This window comes from Hypanus sabinus, unplaced genomic scaffold (assembly GCF_030144855.1).
Source record: "Hypanus sabinus isolate sHypSab1 unplaced genomic scaffold, sHypSab1.hap1 scaffold_637, whole genome shotgun sequence".
Taxonomy (NCBI): Eukaryota; Metazoa; Chordata; class Chondrichthyes; order Myliobatiformes; family Dasyatidae; genus Hypanus; species Hypanus sabinus.
In genome coordinates, this window is record NW_026781493.1 from 137,983 (window position 1) to 165,306 (window position 27,324).

The 27,324-nt window shown below is 47.4% G+C and overlaps 1 protein-coding gene across 1 annotated transcript in view; it reads left to right on the plus strand.

The window, feature by feature from the left end:
- The first annotated feature begins 4,882 nt into the window (after positions 1–4,882).
- The window catches only part of LOC132389723 (gastrula zinc finger protein XlCGF26.1-like), a 31,379-nt gene continuing 8,937 nt past the window's right edge, over positions 4,883–27,324 (plus strand). The window contains exons 1-2 of the mRNA XM_059962287.1: positions 4,883–4,910; positions 10,036–11,649. Of these exons, the coding sequence (XP_059818270.1) occupies positions 10,442–11,649 (1,208 nt within the window). The 5' untranslated portion in view covers positions 4,883–4,910; positions 10,036–10,441. The remainder of the gene's footprint in view (positions 4,911–10,035; positions 11,650–27,324) is intronic.

Here is a 27,324-nt window from a genome sequence, read left to right on the forward strand (position 1 = left end):
TTTGAAATGTCTGAATCAAGGAGATGTGATCCTATGTCTCCATCAGACCCTCAGTGAGATGGTTCCAGTTATAACGTGCAGGGATGAAAGCACAGTGTTTGGGGTCTGATTTAATCACTGATTCTGACACAGTGAGAGGGTTAGTTTTGCTGTAAGGAAGCAACATTAGTGCAAGAAGACACAGGAACTTCATCAGTTGCCAGTTGTTTAGCAGAAGTGACCAATCTCTATGCTACTTTGACAGAAACGGATATTCCCAGAGGTGAGAAAGGGGTGCAGTCTGGTTTATTTGAGGTTGGAGAGGGGTGTGGAGTTTTGAAATCAATGCCTCGTGGTGCCACCATTGTTAATTTACCATGTCCGGAGCGGTGGATCACACAGCACGGAAACAGGCCTTTGGCCGGCCATACCTGTCCTGACCATCCACTCACTGTCTACACTGGTCCCATTTATCAGCACTTGGTTCACAGCCGACTGTATCTCGGCAGTTTCAATGCTCATCCCCTTCGTAAATGTTGTGAAGCGACCTGCCTCCACCACCACCTCGGGCAGTGAGTTCCAGATTTCAGCTACCCTGGTGACACCGGCTCCTCCGCTGTTGTGCGGGGTAGGGTTGTTTCCTTTGGGGGGGGGGGGCTCGATGTTATTGTTCCCTTTTGTCCAGAGGGGTGGGGTTTGTAGATTGATGATCGGGATGCCGTTCTTTTTTTAAGCTGGGGTTGGGGGTGGGAGTTTGATTTTTCTCTCTAAACGACTTTCATGCTCTTTCTTTGTTTTTTTGGCTCTCTGGAGCAGGAAAAAAAAACTCAGCGTGTGTCGGGGTGATGACTTCTTCTCTATACGCTGCCTCGTTATTATTTGGGATTCGGCCGATCAATGTAGTGCCGTCAGCAAATGTAATTAGCAGATTGGAACCCGCCACTGCAGCCCCACAGTGCTCTATGTACTGATTGCAAAGCTACGAAATTGCATGTGAATAGCCTCCCCTCCCCCAACTCCACTCTTTCTGCGTCACCAGCAGACTGGGACATCTCACATCTCGCTCCCTCCGCCAGGACATTAAACTGGGAACAACTGTGATCAGGGGCTGCTCTCTGGGGTACTCCAAACGCTACCCCCTTCCAGTCTGAAAACGACCCACTCATCCAGCCACACACTACCGGCAGTTTATCGATCTCCAACGAAAAAGCCTAATCACCTTCTCCCGATGTTCAATACCATTGCCGACTGAGTTTACCAGCGTCAAATGCCGGGAGGGTCATAATAATCAGAAAGTCTGCAGTCACAGCCGTGTAAATAAAATGTGATCTCAGTGGGTGTGTGGCGCATGCTCAGAATGCGAAGGAGACAGACAGACTGAGCCAAGTCACAGACTGATGAAGGGGAGGAATGATCCATTTTGATACAGAGAGGGAAGCGGAGAGTTTGTTCTGCCTGATGCCGGAACTGTGGCCAGTTTAAAGATGAAATCTTGTTCCTCTAAATTGTTTAGTGATGTGACAGTGTTTTAATCAGAAGGCATCATGGAAACTAAAATTATTTCAGTTGAAATGTTGTCCGTCACCCACTGACTTACTTTGTAAATGTTTAGCAGTGTAGGAAGTCAAAGGATTTGTGTATGGGAATCACAAACACAACAGCTTGTTAGTTCCGCTGTATCTGTCAGTTCACCAGTGCTTGAATGCCGCCGATGCTTGGATGTGGAGGCGGAGATGCTGGAGAAGATAACGACCCACAAGCTACAAGCTACAAGGAGAGCTCGAACACATGTCCATGTCCGTGATCTGATTGGATACATCGCCATGACGTCGCTAGCAGTGTGACGTCATTCACTGGCTCTCATTTTGGAAGGGATTCAGTCGGCCATCGCAGATACACCAGCAGCTTCTCTCTGGGAAGTGGCCGTTCACTTGCTCCGTGTGTGGGAAGAGACTCATTCAGATAACCCACCTTGTGATGCTCCGGTGAGTTCACAATAAATAGAGGCCACATTTCTGTCCGGAGTGAGTAAAGAGTTTTACTCAATCATCCCAGCTGCTGCAACACCAGCAACTTCACATCAGGGAGGAAGTTCAAATCAGCTCCGTGTTAAATGTTTAACCATCACGGTGACTGAAGGCAGCTGCAGGTTCATGAGGGACTGTTACTGTCAGATTCTGCAGTTCTTGCGGCTGCTCATCGCACCCAGGGCTGAACCCTGGTCACTGAGCATTGGAGGAGTCTGTTCTGCTGATGTTAGCCTTAAACTAGACTGGTGTTTAATATTGTGGAGCTGTGATATATAAATCACCTCTGTATCAAATTCCGTGTCTCACTGGAGAGGCCACTCGGCCCATCTTGACCCTGCCCATGTTTCTGTTCCATATCAGTATATGAAAATATATCCCTGCCGTTCCCCTCTTGCTCTCCCTGAGATGACAGGTTGCAACTAGTCACCTCTCTATGGGATAGGAAATTTGTTACGTACCCCGTAACTGGGTTTTTAAACAGAAGAGAAAGAAGAATCCGGTGGAGTCTGGTGGTACCAAACTAAAGATGTTTATTAATAAAAATAAGCAAAACCATATCAATAATGCGAATATACATATAAAACAAGTTAGCAGTAATAAACCTAAAAGTGTAGGAATAATAACAAGCAATAATAAACAAGCTCTATCGATGTCTAGGGGTAAATGAATTGTCATGGAAAAGTACAAAATACAGTTCAGTTCATGAGTGCTGATGTCGTTATGGTTGTTGTATTGTAATCATGAGAGAGAGAGAGAGAGGGAGAGAGAGAGAGAGAGAGAGAGAGAGAGAGAGAGAGAGAGAGAGAGAGAGAGAGAGAGAGAGAGAGACTGCTCAGAGATGGTGTTATGGTTTCTCTGCAAGCTTGTTTCCACTTTTACAAGGACACTGTCAGCTTCTGTGTTCTTACACAGAGAGAAGGGAGGAACTGTTTGATGGACAGCTGGGGCTCAGCACGGTGCGATAAGTAGGAGGTCCGCTGATAGACCTCCAGACACATGGTTTTGGACACTGAATCAGCTTTGTTGTGTCCACAGAAAAAGGTGGGTTTTGGAAGATCGATCCGGAGCATCGATCAGTGGCTCTCGCAGTGTGAAAAGGCTGTGACCGGTGGGGAGTTATTCGTGTGTCCATCCGTCGCCTGGGTTAATAACTCCACCATAGAAGAACGGTCCCGTTTGTAGTATCACAGTCGGTGACTTCCAAAGGACTTCGGAGGACGACGTGACTATCGACGGCATCAGCTTACCTGAAGACTCAAACCTCTCCTCTCTCTCTCTCCATCACTGCTCGACTCAATCCCACGAACTGAACCGAACTTCACTCATCACCGTAAGACGGTATCCATTTACCCCGAGGCGTGAAGGAGCTTGGCTTTCCTATTTCCACACACACACACACACACACACACACATATATATATATAAAATGATTGATAACCTGTTTGATATATCTGCATTTATATTGCTGTAGTTACTAATAAATAGCATTAGTTTACTGCAATACCAGACGACACGGTGTTTTATATTTCTGCTGGTTCTTTGACCCGTCACGGGATACCTAACAGTATCTACTCCAAATATAAAAGATTAAATGAAATAAACAGAAGTTAACAGTGTTATGCGTATATATAGCTCCCAAACTATCAAGCTTGGGAAACAATGCTTAAAGTCTTCAGATGGTAAATTAGAAAAGTTCAGTGATCCACGGAGTAAGTGAGTGAGAGGAGAGATTTGTAAATCCACACGAAGATGTAGAGAGAAGGCAATTATGAAGAATTCCACACACATTCCACGCTGGGTAAACGAAATAACAGTCGCCGAAGATTAGAAATATCACCAGGTGACAGTCACAGGAAAATCGTCTTCAAGTGGTTAGCACAGAACACCCCGATTCCAGGTAAGGGCCAACAAAAGTGACACCACAGGATACTCCAGCAAATCCACACATATGGATGATACGAAGTGACAGTCACACATCCGTTGTGCACTGCGTGCCGATGATCAGATCAACCCAACCTTTTGGGCATGGATGAGTTTCAGCCTATAGCAGTCACACGCTGAAGTTCCAACAGCTTGTCTCCCTCTCCCTCTCCCTCTCCCGCTCCCTCAGGCTGCCGCAGCTTGTGTCTGACGTCACAGACCCGCCTCACTCAGGCACTTAAAGCGACACTCACAGTAAACGAACCTGCGGTCTCGCAACACAATGCACCTCTAAAGTCTGACAGCAGACTAGCGAGTGAATCTTCGATGGTGCAGAGTCAGAAACAAAAGAGTTGCCAGCCTGAATCAGGGGCTCCAGAGAGAAATGGGGTCCAGAGGAGGAGGACGAATAAGACCAGCAAGATGTGGTTAAAAGTGAAAGATTAGAAGCATTTGGAAACTGGTTGATCGAAAAAAAGGGGGGGTTAATTTCTGCAAAACACAGGTGGAAATCAACAGATCAGGCAGAAATTTTGGAGAGGAATAAATAGAAAACGTTTAGGCAGAGCCCCTTCCGCATGCCTAGCCTGTGTACTCCGCTGCTTAGTTGCTCTCTGAATTGTTTTGTGTGTATGCGTCTCTGTATTTCCAGCAACTGCAGAAGCTCCTGTGTTTTATATCTGCATTTTACTTTGGCATTAGATACACGTTGATATTGAGTATATTGGTTATGGGAGCCGCTTTCTGCGTTAAAACAGCTGCAGATTTTTTCTATACCCAAGATAAAAAAAAATGAGATATGGACATTGAACCGGTGCTTGCAGAAATCTTTAATGGCACCGTGATTACCCATAGAGCCATGCGTTAAGAATTTCATCGGCGCTGAAGCGCTGATGAAATGCGCAGGCGTCAGGCTGAGGCCGCCCCTGAGTTTCACGCATGCGCGCAGTACACAGAAGCCTTTGAAAATGTCGGTTGCAGGTAAGAGTGATTCTCCGTGTTTTTATCTTAAACACCGATTTTAGGATAATTCATCTGAATTTCGGACACCGTGACCAGCAACCCCGGGACAGTCCTGCCCTCTTCCCTCTCTCTCAGCCCCACGATCCGTACACGGACCCCGGGAGCTTCCGGCTGATGAGAGAATGGGAACCGATGGATCTCTCAGACAGAGCTGAGCTCCAGCTATCTAAATGCAAGGATTGGGAACTCGGAGAAAGGGAACAAAATCTTTTACATCAGCAATTGAGAAAATCGGCATTAGGACTCTTTTCCGTAGATGCTGCCTGGCCTGCTGAACTCCTCCAGTATTTTGTGTGTGTTGCTTCCTCTACCTCCTCTTGCTCTGGACTTTTCTACCGGTGAAAACATGTTTTGTCCCATTCTCTCTGGGTATGTAATGACATCAAACACCTTTGCCCTGGGCAACAAGTAGCTTTCACATCACAAATGTGCCAGACTCCAGTGAGACAGACGACTGCCCTTCCCTTCATATTCATTGGGATTTCATTCACTGAGTTCACCACCGTCAGTCATTGGGGGAGGGTTCAGGGGGAATATTTATGTAGAATACAGAAACTAGTGATGCCTGTTTGCATTTTGGTGATGGAAAAGTTGCTGGAGAATTTGCAAGTGGGAAGAAGTGGAGTGATATTTGGAAATCTGACTTTTTAAAGTGTAATTTAGCAAGGAAACCACATATGGACAATGTGCAAAAGCTTTGGTGAGAAAATCCTCCATTTCCTGTTCCAGGCCTGCTACATAGGTTGTGTGAGAGTGCAGATGAACTCGATCAAACCCAGAGGAGATCAAAGTTCCTATTGACAGTGATTTGCTAGATGTTAAAATGAATACCTCTCTATATAAAATTCACTGTGCACGTCTTGTCACTGGGTAAAAAATGCACAGTGCAAGATATATCTGCACACTGGTTATTACAAATTAGAGGGGAGATTACTACAAATTAGAGGGGTATTGGAGGGAAGAGGGGAGACCTCCAGTGTCCCTGATGCCCTCACCTACAAGATGTGCAGCTTGTAACCCAGCACTTCAATGAGCTGCAACTTGAAATGGGTGAATTCCATATCATCCAGCAGTTGGAGGGGGTGATAGATATGACATGCAGAGAGGTGAGTTACTCGCAAGGTGCAGGACACAGGAAACTGGGTGAGAATCAGGAAGGGGAATGAGGTTAAATAGGCATCACAGAGTACTCTAGTGGCCATCCCCCTCAACAACAGGTAGAGCACTTTAGAAACTGTTGGGGGGGGGGGGGAATTACTTGGCAGAGGAAAGTCAAAGGGCTGATAGGGGATTTGTCAGTTAGAGGAACAGAACAAGAGGGGACGAATATCCTAGTGGTAAGGCTTGCTAGTGGTAGTGAGCAGGGGAGGGGGTTAAATAAAATGTGGTTAAAATAAGTTGTAGGGGGAATGGGAGCCAGAGTGACAGAACAGATAATGGAGAGGGTGAATTGAATTGACTTTATTAGATACATACTTTATAAACATGAGGAGTAGAAATATTTACCTTACATCTCCATCTAAATGGGCAATGTGTAATTTATAGTGATTTATAATAGATAGTTTGTACATAGGACAGTCAATACAACATTGAAATGCAATTGTATCAGCATGAATTAATCAGTCTGATGGCCTGGTGGAAGATGATGTCCCGGGGCTTGTTGGTCCTTTTGCTGTGGTACCGTTTCCTGGATGATAGCAGCAGGAACAGCTTGTGGTTATGGTGAATTGGGCCTGTTTGTCCCTGATATTCGTTGGGACCTTTTTACACACCTGTCTGTGTAAATGTACTGAATCGTGGAAAGTAGATTGAACAATGTATAATTTCCTTGTTTATATTTAGAGACATTTTTTGGTGTATAAAATGATGAGGGGTATTGAGCGTGTGAGTGGCCAGAGGAGTGTTTTTTCCCCAGGGTTGAAATGGTTAATGCCGAGTTTCCACACTCCCAAAGACCCTTTGTCCATCTCCTGAGTAAATAGAGATGGAAAAATATTTAAGATCTCCCCCATCTGCTTTGGATCCACACGTGGATTGCCATTCCGGTCTTCCAGAGGACCAACTTTGTGCCTTGCAATCCTTTTGCTCTTAATCTATCACTAGAATCCCTGAGGATTATCCTTCACCTTTTCTGTGACAGCAACCTCATGCCATCTTTTAGCCATCCTGATTGATTTCTTATGTGTTCTCTTGCATTTCTTATACTCCATAAGAAACTGACTGCCTATCCCTGTTATGTAATTCAATTTTGTGCTTTACCAGGGTCTCAATATCTCTTGCAATCCGAGTTTCCCTACAGTTTCTACCTTTACCTTTTATTCTGACATACCAGCTTACTACTTTCAAAATTTCGCTTTGAAGGCCTCCCATTTACCAAACACACCTTTGCCATAAAGCAGCCTGTCCCGGTCCACAGTTGCCAGATCCTAGTGTTGATTCCAGGTGTTGATCCATGTCCTGAACACATCCACCTTTCCTACGCTGCTCCTTGTATTGAAATATACAGGGCTCAGCATATTCACTGCACCATGCTCAACTTTTTCATTCCTGACTTTGTCTGAGGCCTGAACAACATCTGTCTCCACAACCTCTCCACTCTCTGTTCTGTTATTCAGGCTCCCATTCCCCCTGCAACTTTAGTTTAACCCTCCTTACCCCCACCTCCCACCATGCAGATCTATCACCCCTTTGGCTTTCCTCTCCCAGATCAATAAAAAGGAAGTGCATACCAGGTACAGGCAGATAGGAACAAATGGGGTACTTATGAAATACAGGAAATTCAAGTGAACACTTATGAAAAAAATAAAAGAAGGCATGAGTTTGCCCCAGCAGACAAGGTGAAGGAGGTTCCTAAGGGAATCTGCAGATATGTTAAGAGCAAAAAGATTGCAAGGGAAAAAAAAATAATTCTCTGGAAGATCAGAATGGTAATCCATATGAAGGGATAACATAGATTTGGGAAGATTTTTTTTCGCATCCGTATTTACACAGGAGATGGACACAGAGTCTATAGAAGTGAGGCAAAGCTGCATCAACTTCATGGACCCTGTACAGATTACAGAGGTGGAGGGGTTTGAGGCAAATTAGTGTGGATCAATCCCCAGGGCCTGACAAGTTGTTCACTAGGACCCTGCGGAGGACAAGTGCAGAAATTATCGGGGCCTTAGCACAGATATTTAAATCATCCTTAGTGACAGGTGAGGTACTGGAGGATTGGAGGACAGACAATGTTGTTCTGTTGTTCAAGAAAGGCTGTAAAAATGAACTAGGAATTTATACATTGGTGAGCTTGACATCAGAACTGGGAAAGTTATTGGCATGTGGGTGCAGGAACCAGGTATATACTGTAAGTATTTGGATAGGTGTGGACTGATAAAGGATAGACAGCATGGCTCTCGCCAATCTTATAGAGTCTCTCGAGGAAGTTATCAGGGAAGTGGATGAAGGCAAGGCAGTGGATGTTGTCTACATGGACGTTAGCAAGGCACTTGACAAAGTCTCATATGGGAGGTTTGTCAGGAAGGTTCAGTCACTCAGCATTCAAGATGAGACAGTAAATTGGATGAGACACTGTCTTTGGGAGAAGCCAGAGTGTGATAGCAGATGGTTGCCTCTCTGACTGGAGGCCTGTGACTAGTGGTTGCCACAGGGATCAGTGCTGGATCTGTTGTTGTTTGTCATCTATATCAGTAATCTGGATGATAGTGTGGTTAACTGGATCAGCAAATTTGTGGATGACAACAAGACTGGGGGTTTAGCGGACTGCGAGAAGACTATCATGGCTTGCAGTGTGATCTGGACCAGGTGGGAAAATGGTTTGAAAAATGGAAAATGAAACTCAATGCAGACCAGTGTGAGTTGTTGCACTTTGGTATGACCTACCAAGGGAGGTCTTTCACAGTGACTGGTCAGGCACGGAGGAGTGTTGTGGAAGAAAGGGGCCTAGGAATACAAGTCCTTAATTCACTGAGAGCGGTACCACAGGTAGATAGGGATGGAAAAAATGATTTCAGCCCATTGCCCTTCATGAACCAAAGTACTGATAACAATAGATGGATGTTATGTTGACTTCTAGAAGATATTGGTGAGGCCTAATTTGGAGTATTGTGTGCAGTTTTGGTCACCTACCTACAGGAAAGATGTAAAAGAAGTTCAGAGATTTCAGAGAAAATTCACAAGGATGTTGCCATGTCTGGAGGATTTGGGTTATAAGGAAAGATTGAACAAATCAGGACTTTATACCTTGGAATGCAGAAGATTGAGGGGAGATTTGATTGTGATATGGAGGCACACATAGTGTTAATTTAAACAGGCTTTTTCCATGAAGATTGGGTGGGACAACAACCAGAGGCCATGGGTTAAGGGTGAAAGGTGAAATGTTAAGGGGAACATGAGGGGAAACTTCTTCACACAGATGGTCATCCGGCTGTGGAATGAGCAGCCAGCACAAGTGGTGCATGCGAGCTCGATTTCAACATTTAAGAGGTTTGTGTTGGTACCTGGATGGTAGAGGTGTGGGAGTGGGCTGTTTAAATAGTTCAGCACAAACTAGATGGCCCAAAGGGCCTGTTTCTATGTTGAAATTTTCTATGATTGTGACAAGAACCTGAAATAATACAAAAGTTCACTCTAACCCCTTTTGACAGCTGTGTGAACCAACCAGTCATTTCAGCAGGAGTTTTTTATGTGGTGTTAAAACTGTAACACTTTAAGTTAATAATACACAAAAGATGATCCCAGCTGCAAGTCAAGAAAAACTAATTGTGTGAGAGTGTTTCAGTTACTGTGGGGCCAGGAACCCATGCAGCTCAGCATGAACAGGGAATAATACCAATGGAGAGAGTCAAGCTGAGCCAGGAGACGGCAGAAATGCCCCATTCTTATAGAGACAGGAAGAGCATCAGGGAATTGATGGTCATTCCAGATGCCAGCACTCTGCCCAGACAGGAGATGATTTCTCTGTCCAACTTTTGTTGAACCTCACTGTAACAGTGTGATACCAGATGAAACCTTGGCAACTCCAGTAATCTCATCTGAAATGTTGTCCTACACCCATTGATGGATTTTTAAAATCTTTTTACAGGTTAAAAGTGAGAAGGAATTTGTCTCCAGGAAGCTCAAACACGGCACACCAGTTTTGTTGTCTCTGTCTAGATATTTAAGAAGTGGAGCAAGGGATCCAATTGACCACCCTTCCTGCTCAGACTGTGGGGAGGGATTCACTCGGTCATTTGACCAACTGACACACCTGGAATTTACACAGGAGAAAGGCCTTTCACCTGCTCAGACAGTGGGAATGGATTCCCTCTGTCATCACAATTGAAGGTACATCAGCAAATTCACACTGGACAAGGCCATTCACCTGTTCTGTGTGTGAGAAGGGGTTCAGTTGGTCATCCTACCTGTGGACACACCAGTCAGTTCACACTGGGCAGAGGCTGGTCATCTGCTGAATTTCTGGGAAAGGATTCACTCAGTCATCTGACCTAATGGCTCACCAGCGGGTTCACACTGGGGAGAAGCCATTCACCTGCTCAGAGTGTGGGAAAGGATTTACACAGTCATCTACCCTACTGGTACATCAGCGAGTTCACACTGGGGAGAAGCCATTCTCCTGCTCAGAATGTGGGAAGGGATTCACTCAGTTATCTCACCTACAGAGTCACCAGCAAGTTCACACCAGGGAGAAAGCGTTCACCTGCTCAGAATGTGGGAAGAGATTCACTCACTCATCCACCCTACAGAGACACCAGCAAGTTCACACTGGGGTGAAGCCATTCACCTGCTCAGTCTGTGGGAAAGGATTCACTCAGTCATCTACCTTACTGGTACATCAGCAAGTTCACACTGGGGAGAAGCCTTTCACCTGCTCAGTCTGTGGGAAGAGATTCACTAATTTATCCAGCCTACAGAAACATCAGCGAGTTCACACTGGGGAGAGGCCGTTTACCTGCTCAGAATGTGGGAAGAGATACGCTGACTCTTCCACCCTACAGAGTCATCAGCGAGTTCACACTGGGGAGAGGCCATTCATCTGCTCAGTCTGTGGGAAAGGATTCACTTGGTCATCTGATTTACGGAGTCATCAGCGAGTTCACACTGGGGAGAAGCCGTTCACCTGTTCAGAATGTGGGAAGAGATTCACTCATTCATCTCACCTACAGAGTCATCAGCGACTTCACACTGGGGAGAGGCCGTTCATCTGCTCAGTCTGTGGGAAGGGATTCACTCGGTTAGCTAACCTACAGAGACACCAGCGAGTTTACACTGGGGAGAAGCCGTTCACTTGCTCAGTCTGTGGGAAGAGATTCACTCATAAATCCCACCTACAGAATCACCTGCGAGTTCACACTGGGGAGAGGCCTTTCACCTGCTCAGAATGTGGGAAGGGATTCACTCAGTTATCTCACCTACAGAGTCACCAGCAAGTTCACACCGGGGAGAAAGCGTTCACCTGTTCAGAATGTGGGAAGAGATTCACTCGCTCATCCACCCTACAGAGACACCAGCGAGTTCACACTGGAGAGAAGCCATTCACCTGCTCAGTCTGTGGGAAAGGATTCACTGAATCATCTACCCTACTGGTACATCAGCGAGTTCACACTGGGGAGAAGCCGTTCACCTGCTCAGTCTGTGGGAAGGGATTCACTCAGTCATCTACCCTACAGAGACACCAGCTAGTTCACACTAGGGAGAGGCCATTCACCTGCTGAGAATGTGGGAAAGGATTCACTCAGTCATCCCACCTACTGGCACACCTGTCAGTTCACAATGGCGAGTGGCAATTGTTATGAATTCCTAGGTTTTTTTTGCTGTGGATTGTCATTTTAAGAGAGAGAGAGATTAAGAAGGCAAATGTGTCTGACTTGCAGCTTGTTTACATCGCTCGCAGCTTGTTTAGTTTTAACCGAGGACACAGACACTCAGAGTCAGACGGAGACGAAGGAAGGAAAATGGAAGAATCGAAACCAGGGAACTAGTGGCCAAGGGTGACTGTTTGGAACTTTCCTTTGACCACAAGGGTGGGCTAATTATTGATTCACCGTACATCAAAATTGTGGTTGTCACCTCATTTGATCCATAGAAGTGGATCTGATTTGGGGTATCCTGTGGAGACCACTTAAGTGTTAACCATTGCCTGGCTGTGGTGTGGTAATTCACTAAGACAATACCAATTATGACAAGTCACTTCGGGTGATAATTAGTATGTGGATTTGGAAGGATGACAGATAAAATCTACAGTGACTGTTGGTCTCGTTTTACCACCATGGAACCTGTAGAATACGACATAATTGCCTTCTCTCAACATTTATCCTGGATTACAAATATCTCTCTCATCACCTATTCTGTGGTTGAACTGAACTTTCATACTTTCCCATCTCAAGACTCCATGCCTTGTTTCCCCCGAGCTCAATAGTTTGGGAGTTATATTTATACACATAACACTCAAGAGGAAATCTGCAGATGCTGGAAATTCAAACAACACACACAACATGCTGGTGGAACACAGCAGGCCAGGCAGTATCAATGAGGAGAAGAAATGTCAACGTTTCAGGCTGAGACCCTTCATCAGGACTAACTGAAAATAAAAATACTAAGAGATTTGAAAGTAGTGGGGGGAGGGTGAAATGCGAAATGATAGGAGAAGACTGGAGGTGGTGGGATGAAGCTATTATCTGGAAAGGTGATCGGCGAAAGAGATACAGAGCTGGAGATGGGAAAGGATCATTGGACAGGAGGCTTCAGGAGAAAGAAAGGTGGGGGGGGGGGAAGCACCAGAGAGACATGGAAAACAGGCAAACAATTAAATATGTCAGTGATGGGGTAAGAAGAGGAAGAGGGGCATTAACGGAAGCTAGAGAAGTCAATGTTCATCCCATCAGTTTGGAGGCTACCCAGCCAGTATATAAGGTGTTATCACTCCAAACTTAGTTTGGATTAATTTTGACAGTAGAGGAGGCCATGGATAGACATATCAGAATGGGAATGGGATATGGAATTAAAATGTGTGGCCACTGGGAGTAGTCTGTTGCTGCTGGTTCGTTTCTAAAGCGTTATGATTTGTAACAAAATGGGGCCTGCGTCTGGGATATGAACAAATTTAAGGATTGATTTAATATCGATTTCATTCGGGAAATCCCTTTTGATTTACTTGTGTGTGGAAAATCAGCAGCAATGGATGTTGATAGATATCTGGAAGTGTGAACCTCTCAGGCATTAGAGGACAGCAGAAGGATTGAGTTGTTGCATATTGCTAAAACGTTAATACTTGCTAAGGTGAAATTGACAATGAGGAGGGCACAGATGCAGAGGGTAACAGCTGAACATTATGTATCTGAGGTGTGTTTAAAGTGGAGGAGTTGGAGTTTCCTGAAAGTAAACATAGTGAGCTTGAGCTCCAGGACAAGTTAGAAAAATAGAAGATGGAGACTCCGGAAAGGCAAAGGCTGTTTCAGGCTGGAGAGGCAGAAAAGCAGAAAGAAGATTCTCTTACAAAGTCTAATTAAGGGAAAGGCCTAGCAAGCCTATTCTGCTTTGACAGTTGCTGAAGCAGCTTATTATTTACTTATTTATGCTGACCCAATCATCGCCACTGGGCTATAAATGTGCCGGAGCCGTGTGTGGTTCAGTGCTTTGCTCAAGGACACACACGCTGCCTCGGCTGAGGCTCGAACTCATGACTTTCAGATCTCTAGTTCACCACCTTAACCACATGGTCACGCACCACACATTATGACATAGTGAAACAGGCTGTGCTCAAAGCTTATGAGTTGGTCCCAGAAGCAGACAGGCAAAAGTTTAGAAATTTGAATAAATCTGTGAACCAGACATACGGAATTTGCTTATGAGAAATTTGTGTGTTTTGACCGTTGGTGCACATCTGAACATGTGAATGATGATTTTAACAGCTTGAAAGAGTTGGTTTTAATTGAAGAATTCAGAAGGTGCGTCCCTGATGACATAAAAACGTATTTTGATGGAAATGATGCTGCCACTATGAAGGAATCTGCTGGATTAGCAGATCAGTTTGCTTTAACTCATAAAGTTATGTTTACCCTGAATAACAGCTTCCAAAAGGCACTTGTCAAGTTGTGGGTAAACCTAATGAGCTCGCCCCAGTGGCCTATACCTGCATTCGGTGAACCCTTTTCCAAAGTTATAGTGGATTGTGTTGGCCCATTACCAAAGACTAAAGCTAGCCATCAGTATCTGCTATCTATTATGTATACAGCATCCAGATTCCCAGAGGCAATACCTCTCAGAAATATTAAAGCTAAAACTGTGGCGAAGGCTCTTACCAAGATTTTCACATTATTCAATTTGCCTAAAGATATCCAGTCTGATCAAGGATGTAATTTTACATCTGGATTATTCCAGCAGGTAGTTTCTGAACTGGGAGCAAACCAAATTGCGTCATCTGCGTACCATACAGAATCACAAGGGGCTTTAGGTAGATTTCATTCTACCCTCAAAACAATGATTAAGACATATTGTGTTGAAAATGGAAAAGACTGGGATGAAGGAATACATTTGCTTTTGTCCACAGAAATAGAGTCAGTACAGGAATCGCTGGGCTTTACTCCTTTTGAACTTGTATTTGGTCGCAGTGTGCCCTTTGACCTTGTTAAAGGAACAGTGGATTGATGGGGATGTACATGTTAACTCGTTAGACTATGTTTTGAAGTTCAAAAATAAACTACACCAAACCTGTAGTCTAGCGAGACAAAACTTAAAGATTTCTCAAAACAAAATGAAATGTTAGTTTGATAAGCAGGGTTGCGAAAGAAAATATCGGGTGGGGGATAAGGTGCTTGCCTTATGTTGATGAGTCCATTTCAGGTGAAATTCAATAGACCGTATGAAATAGTCTCTCAATTTAATGATGTGAATTATGTTATTACAACACAAGACCGAAGTAAACTAACACAGCTGGTACACATAAATATTGATAAAGCCTTATTTTGAGAATGAAACAATTGACTCGTCTGAGACTTTTCACAAGCCAAACATGGTCCCAGTTAGACTAATGAACTCGGTTTTTCCAGAAAACATTGATAACGAGTTGGCTCATCTGCAGCCAAAGCAACAACAGCTGAAGGAATTAATTCTGAAGTTTAAAGATTTATTTCCCGATGTTCCCAATCAAACCACGGTCGCAGTACATGATGTAGATGTTGGTCAAGGCAAACTGATTAAACAACACCAATATTGCATGAACGTAGAAAAGTGTGATTTGGCTGACCAGGGAATTGAGTATGTGCTGGAGAATGGTATTATCAGGCCTTCAAAATGAGATTGGAGTCATCCTGCATTATTGTGCACAAACCTGATGGTAGTGTTAGATTTTGCACTGATTATAGAAAGGTAAATGCAGTAACAAAAACAGATGCCTATCCTATCCCTAGAGTGGATTATTGCATCGATAAGGCTGGAAAAGCTAATTTCTTACAAAGATTGATCTGTTGACAGGGTATTGGTGTGTTCCATTGACGGAGAGACATAGAGAAATTTCTGCATTTGTGACACCATCTGGGTTGTATGAATACAATGTTTTGCGTTTTGGAAGGAAACATGCTCCAGGAACATCCCAGAGAATGACTGATTTTGTAATTCGAGGGTTAGAACACACAGATACCTATATTGATGAGTTAGTTACAGGGAGTGGCACTTGGGAAGAGCATATCTCTGCAGTAGAAAAGCTATTTGACAGGCTTTCCTAGGACAACCTTACAGTTAACTTGGCTAAGAGTGAATTTGGCCATGACACTGTGACCTGTCTTGGCTATGTTGTAGGTCAAAGCAAGTAGGCTCCTGTTCGGGCAAAAGTCCAGACAATTTCTCAAGATCCTATTCTGACTGCTAAGAAGGTTCTCAGAAGGTTTCTGGGAATGGATGGATATTATCGTAAGTTCTGTAAGAACTCTGACCAATCTCCTGAAGAAGGGTGAAAAGTTTGTTTGGACCGAGCCTTGTCAGAAGGCATTTGATTGATTGTTATCAGTATTTCAGATTAGGCCAATCAATGTAGTGCTGACAGCAAATTTAAATAGCAGATTGGAGCTGTGGGTGGCAACACAAGTCATGGGTGCACAGAGAGTAAAGGAGGGGGTCAAAGAGACAACCCTGTGGGGTATGTGTGCTGAGGGTCAGAGAGACAGAGGAGATGGAGCCCACTCTTACCACCTGCCGGCGATCTGACAGGAAGTCCAGGATCCAGCTACACAAGGCAGGGTGAAGGCCGAGGTCTCTGAGCTCCTTGTCGATACTTCACGCCTTCGTATGGCTACTGCTCTGCCCATGACTGCAAGGAACTGCAGAGAACTTTGGAGAGCAGAGAACATCAGAGAAACAAGCCTCCCCTCCATGGATTCTTCCTACACTTGCCCTCCCTCGGAAAAGCAGGCCATGTACTCAAAGTACCTCACAACCTGGACATTCTTGCTGCAAACCCGCTCCCCCATCGGGGAAGAGATACAAAAGCCTTAAAGTGCGTAACTCCAGGCTGAAGGATGGCTTCCTGTCTGTGGTTATAAGCCAAATGAATAATAAAATAGACTCGTCCTCACAATGTAACTCGACGTGACCCTGCACCATATGTCTATCTGCACTGCTCTTTCTCTGCAGCCACAATGCTTTGTTACAGTGATTATTGCTTTGTCCTATATCAGCTCAATGTACTTTTGAAATGTATCCATCTGTGTGGATGGTACGTCAGGCAAGATTCTCACTGCAGCTCAGTACATGATGATAATAAACAAATTCCCCATTTTAATTGTGTGGAAATATTAGACAGACTGAGCTTCTGCTCTGGAACCACAGAAGGAAACTGACCTGTTGTCATTTCTGTGGAATGCAAATATATGGAAAAGGCTTCAATCTCACATTACGATCTGCGGTAACTGGGATCAGGTGACCGGTGGTGGGTCTCCCATATCAATATCAGAATCAGGTTTAATAGCACCGGCATGTGTCATGAAATTTGTTGTTGCTGCGGTAGTAGTAGGACCCTAATTCATAACAATATTTTTTTAACAATTGTGATTTTTAAAGAAGAATATATAAATTCTCACATAAGTGGGTCAGACACCCAGAAACATCGGCTGCACTTCAGCATCTCAAAACAGTGGAATGAAACATGCAGAAAGTATTGCAGAGAAAAAAAATACATTGTCCACCCACAACGAGAGGACGTGACAGATCCGGATCTCACTGACTTGTCTGAACGGGTGAAAGGTCAAGCTACACGGACACGTAGAGCAGAGACCCGCAGATGCTGCAGATCTGCAGAAAAACATGAATGGGAAACGGAATCAGGTGACGGGTGGAGGGTTTCCCACCTGAACCAGTGACTCTACTCCTCGCCCCTCACACGCTGCCCGACCCATCCACTGCATTCCCCACATTATTCCATATTTACCCCAGAGACATGATTATTATTTCACACCATATCTTCCCCGATCCCTTTTACGTTTCATTTAAATCAGTTCTGTGTTTATAAACACTAATTTCTATTCACATTCCTCCGGTGCCTTGCTGGACAGGAACACTGAAACATCAAGTGAGAAACAGCAGGAGGCCATTCAGCCCCTCTAACCATCAGCAAGATGGTGTCTGCTCTCCCATCTCAGCCGCATGTTTCTGCCCAGTCCTCATTTCCTCCATCCCTTCGGTCTCCACACATTTGCCGCCATCTGTGGAGGGGTTTTACAGACATTTACCACCGTCGGAATGGAGACATTTCCCCTCATTTCAGTCCTGGATAGTCCATTCCTGTTTCAGAGACTGGGATCCCTGGTTCAACCGGCAATGATGCTGTGCATTTCAATGCGTTCTCAGTCCTTGATTCTCCAAATGAACGGATTATCGCATTTGATATTTCTCCATATGATGACCACACCACTCTAGGGATCAGTCAGGTGAATTTTCATTGCACTCTCTATAGCAAATACCACCTCCCACCTCCCCCCTCACCTGGATCCACCTCTCTCTCCCCAGCTCTTGCCCCATCCCCAACCCTCACCTCTTCTCTCTGATTATTTCCCGTCCACACTTAGTCCAGAGGGAGGGTCTCAGCCCGAAATGTTGACGGTCCATTTCCCTCCACAGATGCTGCCCGACCCATTGAGTTCCTCCGGCAGTTTGTTCTTCGGTCTGTATAACCCGTGTTAGTATGGGGAGCGGGATTTTACACCATATTCCAGGTACAATCTCAACAAATCCCAAATAATTGTCACTTTGCCCGGACCATCGGCCCCGCTTGCAGTTCAACAGTCTGCTGGTGTTTGCCCCCAATGTGGTGAATCCCTCTGCTCGACACCACCGTGGGCTCAGACATTTCTACCGATTAGCCCCTCCTGTCCCCACTAGGACAAACATCCTGTCCGCCCCTCCCTCACCATTTTCATCCTTTCAATAAAATCCCCCCTCTCCCCGTGGAACTGGCATCAAACCGACGGGCCGAACGGTCTCCTCCTACTTCGAGGCGATACATCAGACTCCGGCCGCAGGAGACGCTTCACAAACGCCCCAACTTCCCTCGGAGGGAAATGGAAATAAATCAGAGAGCGGACATTTACTTTGAGGTTTTCTCCGCTCTGAGGAGGCGGTCGGCGCTCGAGCGGGAGACGGACTCAGAGGGGTAACGCCCACTCGGCTTGTCCGCCTCCGCGACTGGGTATAATCAGTGATTGACATCGCTTCGCACGAATTGGCATAGCACAGATCCTGAATCCTGCGTTGACAGCGGTGGGGGGGGGGGGGGGGGGGAGGAAATTGTCTGGTCACGTGATCATTAGCCCAGCTGTTAAACCGATAAAGGTCGAGCACGGCAGCGCGTGTGTGACGTCAGGCGCGTGGGGTGAGAAGCTGTATGATGTCACCTGTGGGAGAGCGCTCGCATTCAAAAGCACATTGACGGACTTTTCAGTGGGAGAACAACATTAATCACGGGTTTCATCACTGAATCCAGGGTTGTGGGATGTAAAGTCCCCTGTTATGTGTCCGGCTGTGCCGTGTTGTTGGTGGAGTGGGCAGCGTGGTGTTTGTCTCGATTCGGGTCACAACACCAGAATTGCCAGCGTGGTCCACACACAGTGTATTAGTCAACAGAAAACCTCTCGTCCCTGCAGTCTTTGTCTCCTGGTAAACTCAACATCCTGACAGTGTGGGCCAAAGATATCCCTTCCTCTCAGAGTCAGGGGATCATTCAGACAGCTGATCGCTGAGAGGAATTATATTTATTGGTCATTAAAGTTCACCCAAATTCGTTTGGACGGATTTGATGTGGAGTTCGGGGTGTCACAGTGAAAGGGCCGGACGGCCGAACTCTCTCCGTTGTCCAAACATCCTTCCAGGTGAGGCGACACTTCACCTGTGAATCTTCCGGGGTCGCCTGTTGTGTCCGCTGCTCCCGATGCGGCCGCCTCCACACTGGTGACACCGGCTCCTCCGCAGTTGTGCCGGGTAGGAGTGTTTATTTTCGGGGGTGTTGATGTTATTGTTCCCTTTTGTACGGGAGGGGTGGGTTTTGGGGTTTGATGATCGGGATGCCGTTAGTTTTTATGCGGGGATTGGGGTGGAAATTTCATTTTTCACTGTGAACGACATTTGTTTCGTGGCTCTCTGGAGAAGTAAAAAATTCAGAGTTGTTTAAGGATACCTGCTTTGCTAATAAATTAACCTTTGAACTATCCGCTCCGAGCGGGGCTTCCCGGTGTCCAAACATGTTAATTCCCATTCCCATTCCCATTCCCGTTCCGACGTGTGAAATATCGCCTCCTCTTGTGCCAAGATGAGGCCACCCTCAGGGTCCAGGATCAGTCCCTATATTCTATCCGAGTATCCCCCCCCCCCCTCCACCCGCCAACCCGTTTGCACTGCATGGACCTCCGGCCACCGGCGGCGATGTGCAGACCTCTGCATCTCCCATTCGGGCGGCGATAATTATGGGCTGATCCCGAGATTGTGTAAATCGAGGCCGGTTGCATTGAGAAAGGACCGGGCCTGAGCTCTGCCGGACGGCTGGAGCAGTGGTGCAGTGCCATTTAATACTTACTTTAATAATATGACGAAGTATTGCATGGTTGCGCTCACTAATTATCATAAAATATAATTATCAAGCAGGTAAAGTAACGTTTTTGCTTAGAAGCCATAGGGTTGCTAGTGAGAAAATTTTACTTTTCTTTCGGCGAGTTCACTGTCAATGCATCGGATGACAGTATTGATGGCCCGCTGGGGAAATTTACAAACGAATTCGAATATTGAAAGGACTGGATAGAGAGGTCGTGGAGAGCTATACTATCTGGTTATCAGATTATTATTATACAACTTAAATATACAATCGGTAGGCTTGTTCCCCAGCTTGGGATTCTAAATTGGAGAATGGTGCTTTATTCACAAAATTGTCACAGTCCACAGTGACTGTGCACGGATCCCAGCATTGGAACCCGCCACTGCAGCCCCACAGTGCACTATGTACTGATTGCAAAGCTACGAAATTGCATGTGCATAGCCTCCCCTCCCCCAACTCCACTCTTTCTGCCTCACCAGCAGATTGGGGCATCTCACATCTCGCTGCCTCCGCCAGGACATTAAACTGTGAACAACTGTGGTCAGGGACTGATCTCTGGGGTACTCCAAACGCTACCTCCTTCCAGTCTGAAAACGACCCACTCATCCAGACACACACTACCGGCAGTTTATCATCTCCAACGAAAAAGCCTAATCACCTACTCCTGAGGTACAATACCATTGCTGACTCTGAGTTTACCACCGTCAAATGCCGGGATGGACATAATAATCAGAAAGTCTCTCGTCGCAGCCGCGTAAATAAAATGTGATCTCAGTACAATGTAGACTAGAGAGGCCACTCAGTCTCTCTGGTCCCTGCCCAGTTTTCTGTTCCATATCAGTATTTTAAAACTTATCTCTCACTCTCCCTGTTGCAACTTGTCACCACTGTGTGGGAGAAGAGATTTCCCTTGAATTTCTTAGAATCTGAGAAATCTGCAGCAAATTACAGACCCTTCGGCCCACAATGTTGTTCTGACCATGTAACCTACTCTAGAAAATGCCTAGAATGACCCTACCACAGAACCCTCTATTTTCCTAAGCTCCATGTACCTCTCTAAGATTCTCTTAAAAGACTCTATTGTACCCGTCTCTACCACCATCGCTGGCAGTGCAGTCCACTGACTTTTCACACGATCAATGCCTCTCATCATCTGATACACCTGCATGAATTTCCTGCATGAATTTCCCCAGGCTAATTAACACGATGAGCTCGCTGAGTATTTCCCCAGGGCTCTGGACTAAGATGGTTAAACTCCTTTTTCCCTGCTCTTTTCAAATTTTGTGTCATTTCCACTAATTTCAGAGGACTGTGCCTCAGACAGCCGGGTTGTTGCAATGCGCCACTAAAGCCTGACAGCAGAATGGCGAGTGAATCTTCGATGGAGCAGAGTCAGAAACCAAAGAGTTTCCAGCTCCAATCAGGGCTTTGGGGCTCCGGAAAGAGATGGGATCTGGAGGTTACGAGCAGGAGGAGGAAGAGGAACCAGACCAGCGGGATGTGGCTATGAATGAAAGATGAGAAACATTTGGAAACTGGTCAATTGAAAAACAAAATGGTTAATTTCTACAAAACATTGCAGGTAATCAGCAAATGTGGAGAGGAATAAATGGGCAGCATTTATTCCGAGCCCCTTCAGCATGTCCAGACTGTGTACTCCTCTGCTTAGTTGCTGCCTGAACTGCAGTGCTCCTTCAGCATTTTGTGTGCGTGCGACTTTGTATTTCCAGCAAATGCAGAATCTCTTTTGTTTCAGATCTGCGTTTGTAAGAGGATTGCACTTTGGCATTAGATACACAAAATGCCTGTTGATATTGAGTGTATCGTTTATGGGAGCCGCTTTCTGCATTAAGAAAGCTGCTGAGTTTTCTACACACAAAAAAAAAACTGTGATATGGACAAGGAACCTGTGCTTGCAGAAATTTTTAATGGCACCATGGTTACCCATAAAACCGCGTGAATAAAATTCCGCAGTCGTTTGAAGCAGCGATCAAATCCGCAGGCGCAGGGTTGCTGCCGTCTCCGATAACTACGCATGCGCGCATTATACAAAATGTCGGGAGGAGCGGAGAGGTAAGGGTTTTTTCTGACTCTAATTGAGTGACAATTGCTGTGAGAACTGTGGCCCGTAAACCCGGCACAGGCAGGTCTTTTTCCTCTCTCTCAGCCCCACGATCCGTACACTGGCCCCGGGGAGCTTCCGGCTGATCAGGGAACGGGAGCAGATAGATCTCACAGACAGAGCTGAGCTCTAGCTAACTGAATGCAAGGATTAGGAATTCGGAAAAAGTGAACAAAATCTTTCTATCAGCTGTTAAGAAAATGTGGTGAACTATGTGCCTGTCGGGACACGCCCCTGCTGACTGCTCCTGTGGCTCCTCCCACAGGCCCCTGTATAAAGGAGACCTGCGGCCTGAAGCTCGGCCTCAGTCTCCAAGACCTTGTATGATAGACACTCACTCCTGGTTCCTTCTTCCAGTCAATAAAAGCCGATATCTCGCCTACGTCTCAGTGTGAGTTATTGATGGTGCATCAATTTTATTGACTGGAAGTTTTAAAACATGGAACCCGTTTTGCGTCCGGACCGGTTGGATTTGGACCCTCAAGACCCTGACGCAGCTCTCGCTTTTGAACACTGGCTTGCATGCTTCCAATCGTACTTGGCGGAGCTTCGTGCGACTGAACCCGCCGTTATGCACAGAATCCTACTCTCGAGGGTCTCCTCCAAAGTTTACTCCATTATCCGGGACCTGCCGACCTACGAAGGGGCACTGGACGCCCTCAAACGACAGTACCTGCGGCCGGTGAACACCGTCTACGCAAGACATCGCTTAGCTACCCGGCAACAGCGGCCTGGCGAATCGTGCGCTGAGTTTCTCCGAGCACTACAGACACTCGTCCGAGCTTGCGACTGCAAGACGCTCACGGCAGAACAGCATGCGGAGCTGCTGGTGCGAGACGCCTTTGTGACAGGACTGAGGTCAGTGTACATGCGCCAGCGACTGCTGGAAAACTCAGATCTTACCTTCAGCTCGGCGATAGAGACGGCCAATGCTCTAGAAGCTGCTTTGCATAACGCCGACGCTGTCCAGTCGCGCGATTCCCCGCCGGTTCCGTGGACTCCTCAGACCCCGCCACCGCCGGCTCCCGGGAGCGAATTCGCCAACGCCGCCGCCAGTCGCGATTCCACGCGCTCCCCGACCCAGACCACGGCTGTGGCCCGTCAGAAACTCGTGCTTTGTTATTTCTGTTGCCAAAAGAAACATCCTCGACGACGCTGTCCAGCGCGAGAAGCGATCTGCTCCAGCTGCGGAAAGCAGGGCCACTTCGCCAAGGTCTGTAAGTCTCAACCTCGAGCGGAGGTCAACGCTGCGGGTGAAACGTGGGGGCCGCCATCTTGCATGCCGGGATGTGGGCGGACATCTTTGTCGACGTCAGTACGCCCCGCCCCCGATCCTCCGATGCTGACCGGGTACCCCGGATGTGAGCGGCCATCTTTGTCGGCGTCAGCATGCCCCGCCCCCGACCCTCCGATGCTGACCGGGTACCCCGACGGCGATCCAACTGAGCCCACTGTAACTCTCGACCAAAGCGCCCCACACCAGCTTGCAAGATCCATGATGGACATCCAGGTGGAGTGGCACTGGACTGGATGCCTGTTTGACACGGGCAGCACTGGGAGTTTTATTCACCCGGACACAGTGCAATGCTGCGGACTTGCAACGCGGCCGGTCAGTCGGAGGTTCCATTTGGCCTCTGGGTCGCAGTCCGCAGACATCCGGGCGGGTTGTGTAGCGACTTTGGTGGTGCAAGGCACAGAATATCGGGACTTTGAGCTGCTGGTCATGCCTAATCTGTGCGCACCTGTGCTATTGGGGCTGGACTTCCAGAGCCATCTCGAAAGTGTGACTATGGTATACGACGGGCCCCTCCCACCACTCACTGTCAAGAATCCTCAGTTTTGTGGGACTTCTTCACATACCCCGCTACTGACCACACACACACACGGGCACACACATCCCATCCAGAACCAGGCCGACAGCTGCGCTACCGACACTGGCAGCCTCTCCACTCTCAAGATCCCTCCCCTACCGCTGTTCGTCAACCTGACCCCCGACTGTAAACCTGTGGCAACCAAAAGCAGGAGGTACAGCGCGGGGGACCGGGCCTTCATTCAGTCGGAGGTGCAGCGGCTGCTCAGGTAGGGGATCATTGAGCCGAGCACAAGCCCTTGGAGGGCCCAGGTAGTTGTTGTTCGGACTGGGCAGAAAGATAGGATGGTGGTGGACTATAGTCAAACCATCAATAGGTTTTCGCAGCTTGACGCATACCCCCTACACCGCATCGCGGATATGGTCAACCAGATTGCTCAGTATAAGGTGTACTCGACAATAGATCTGAAATCCGCTTATCACCAGCTCCCCATCTGCCCAGAGGACCGCCCCTACACCGCCTTCGAGGCGGGCGGCCGGCTCTATCACTTCCTGCGCGTCCCTTTCGGTGTCACGAATGGTGTCTCTGTCTTCCAGAGGGAAATGGTGGACCAGTACCAACTGCAGGCCACATTTCCCTATCTGGATAACATCACCATCTGTGGTCATGACAGGCCAGATCACGACGCCAACCTCCAACGATTTCTCCAAGTGGCCGCAGCTCTGAACCTTACTTATAACAGGGACAAGTGTGTTTTTGGTACCACCCGCCTTGCTATACTTGGGTATGTCGTGGAAAACGGGGTTATTGGGCCTGATCCCGAACGTATACGCCCCCTGTTAGAGCTCCCTCTTCCCACCACTCTGAAGGCCCTCAGACGGTGCCTGGGTTTTTTTCCTATTACGCCCAATGGGTCCCCCATTACGCAGACAAGGCTCGCCCCCTGGTCAAGTCTACCTCGTTTCCCCTCTCTGCTGAGGCCTGCGCGGCCTTCAACTGCATTAAAGCGGACATTGCCAAAGCTACGATGCATGCAGTGGACGAGACCGCTCCCTTCCAAGTGGAGTGTGATGCCTCCGATTTCGCTCTGGCTGCTACCCTTAATCAGGAAGGCAGACCAGTAGCATTCTTTTCTCGCACCCTCCAAGGCTCTGAAATTCGGCACTCCGCGGTGGAGAAAGAAGCCCAGGCCATAGTGGAGGCTGTTAGGCACTAGAGGCACTATCTTGCTGGCAAAAGATTCACCGTGCTGACCGACCAGCGCTCGGTTGCGTTCCTGTTCAGCAACCAACAGCGGGACAAAATCAAAAATGATAAGATTTTGCGGTGGAGAATAGAACTCTCCACCTACAACTATGATATCCTGTACCGGCCTGGCAGACTCAATGAGCCCCCTGATGCCCTATCCCGGGGAACATGTGCTAACACACAGCTCGACCAGCTGTACGCCCTTCATGCACAACTTTGCCATGCGGGGGTCACCCGATTTTACCATTTTGTGAAAGCTCGGAACCTGCCGTACTCCCTGGAGGACATCAGGACGATGACCAGGGACTGCCAAATTTGCGCCGAGTGCAAACCGCACTTCTACTGTCCTGACACGGCACAACTTGTCAAGGCCACCCGCCCTTTTGAACGCCTGAGTGTTGACTTTAAGGGCCCCCTTCCCTCCACTGACCGCAATGTCTATTTTCTCAGTGTTATTGACGAGTTCTCACGGTTCCCCTTTGCCATCCCCTGCCCCGACACCACTGCCACGTCCGTCATAAAAGCCCTGCGCCAGCTCTTCACTCTGTTCGGGTATCCCTGCTATATCCACAGTGATAGAGGGTCCTCCTTTATGAGTGAGGAGCTGCGCCAGTACTTGCTAGCTAGGGGCATTGCTACCAGTCGGACCACGAGTTATAATCCCCGGGGTAATGGCCAGGTGGAGCGGGAGAATGCCACAGTGTGGAAGGCCACACTTTTAGCCCTTAAGTCAAAAGGGTTGCCGGTCTCTCGATGGCAGGAGGTCCTCCCTGAGGCACTGCACTCTATCCGCTCTCTGTTATGTACGTCCACCAATAAACACCCCTCACGAACGCCTATTCTCTTTTCCCAGGAAGTCTGTCACTGGGACCACTCTACCAGTTTGGCTGACGTCCCCGGGGCCAGTGCTGCTCCGGAAACATGTGAGGAGCAATAAATACTCCCCGCTGGTGGAGAGGGTTCACCTTCTACATGCGAACCCCCAGTATGCTTACGTGGTCTTACCTGATGGGCGGGAGGACACGGTCTCCATCCGCGACCTGGCACCCGCAGGTGCAGCAGACCACTACCCTGAAGGCTCTCCGGTGACTGTGAACCCTGCACCAGAGTTGACACCGTGCTCACCAGGCCTTACACAGACTCCTCACGACACTTGTATACCGGGCGTTTCGTACGCATTTATACCAGGCGCCTCGCACATGCATGAGGGATCACCGGCGCCTAGTGGGCAAGAACACGCGCAACCCCCGTCCCCTGTGCAATCGGCAATGTTGCCGGCATCTATGCGGTCACAGCCGGTGCTACGTAGATCGCAGCGACAGATTCGACCACCTGATCGGCTTGACTTGTAAGAACCTTCGCCACATGAGGACTTTTTCAAATGAAGGGGGGGTGAATGTGGTGAACTATGTGCCTGTCGGGACACGCCCCTGCTGACTGCTCCTGTGGCTCCTCCCACAGGCCCCTGTATAAAGGAGACCTGCGGCCTGAAGCTCGGCCTCAGTCTCCAAGACCTTGTATGATAGACACTCACTCATGGTTCCTTCTTCCAGTCAATAAAAGCCGATATCTCGCCTACGTCTCAGTGTGAGTTATTGATGGTGCATCAGAAAATCACCTTTGCTCTATCTCCAACCGCAGCAGGAGAAAATCTGCAGCTGCTGTAAATCCAAGCAACAGACACAAAATGCCGGCGGGACTCAGCATTAGTACTCTTTCCCATAGATGCTGCCCGGCCTGCTGAGTTCCTCCGGCATTTTGTGTGTGTTGCTTGCTCCGCCTGCTCTTGCTCTGGACTTTTCTACCCGTGAGAACATGTTCTGCCAATTCTCTCTGGGCACATAACGATATCAAACACCTTTGTCCTGGGCAACAAGTAGCTTTCACATCACAAATGTGCCAGACTCCAATGAGACAGACTGCTGCCCTTCCCTTCAAATTCATTGGCATTGTCATCATCGAGTACATCACCGTCCGTCACTTGAGGGAGGTTTCAGGGGAAATATTTATGTACAGTACAGAATCTGGTGTTACCTGTGTGCATTGTGGTGATGCAAAAGTTGCTGGAGAATTTGCAAGTGGGAAGAAGAAGAGTGATATTTGGAAGTCCAACTTTTTGAA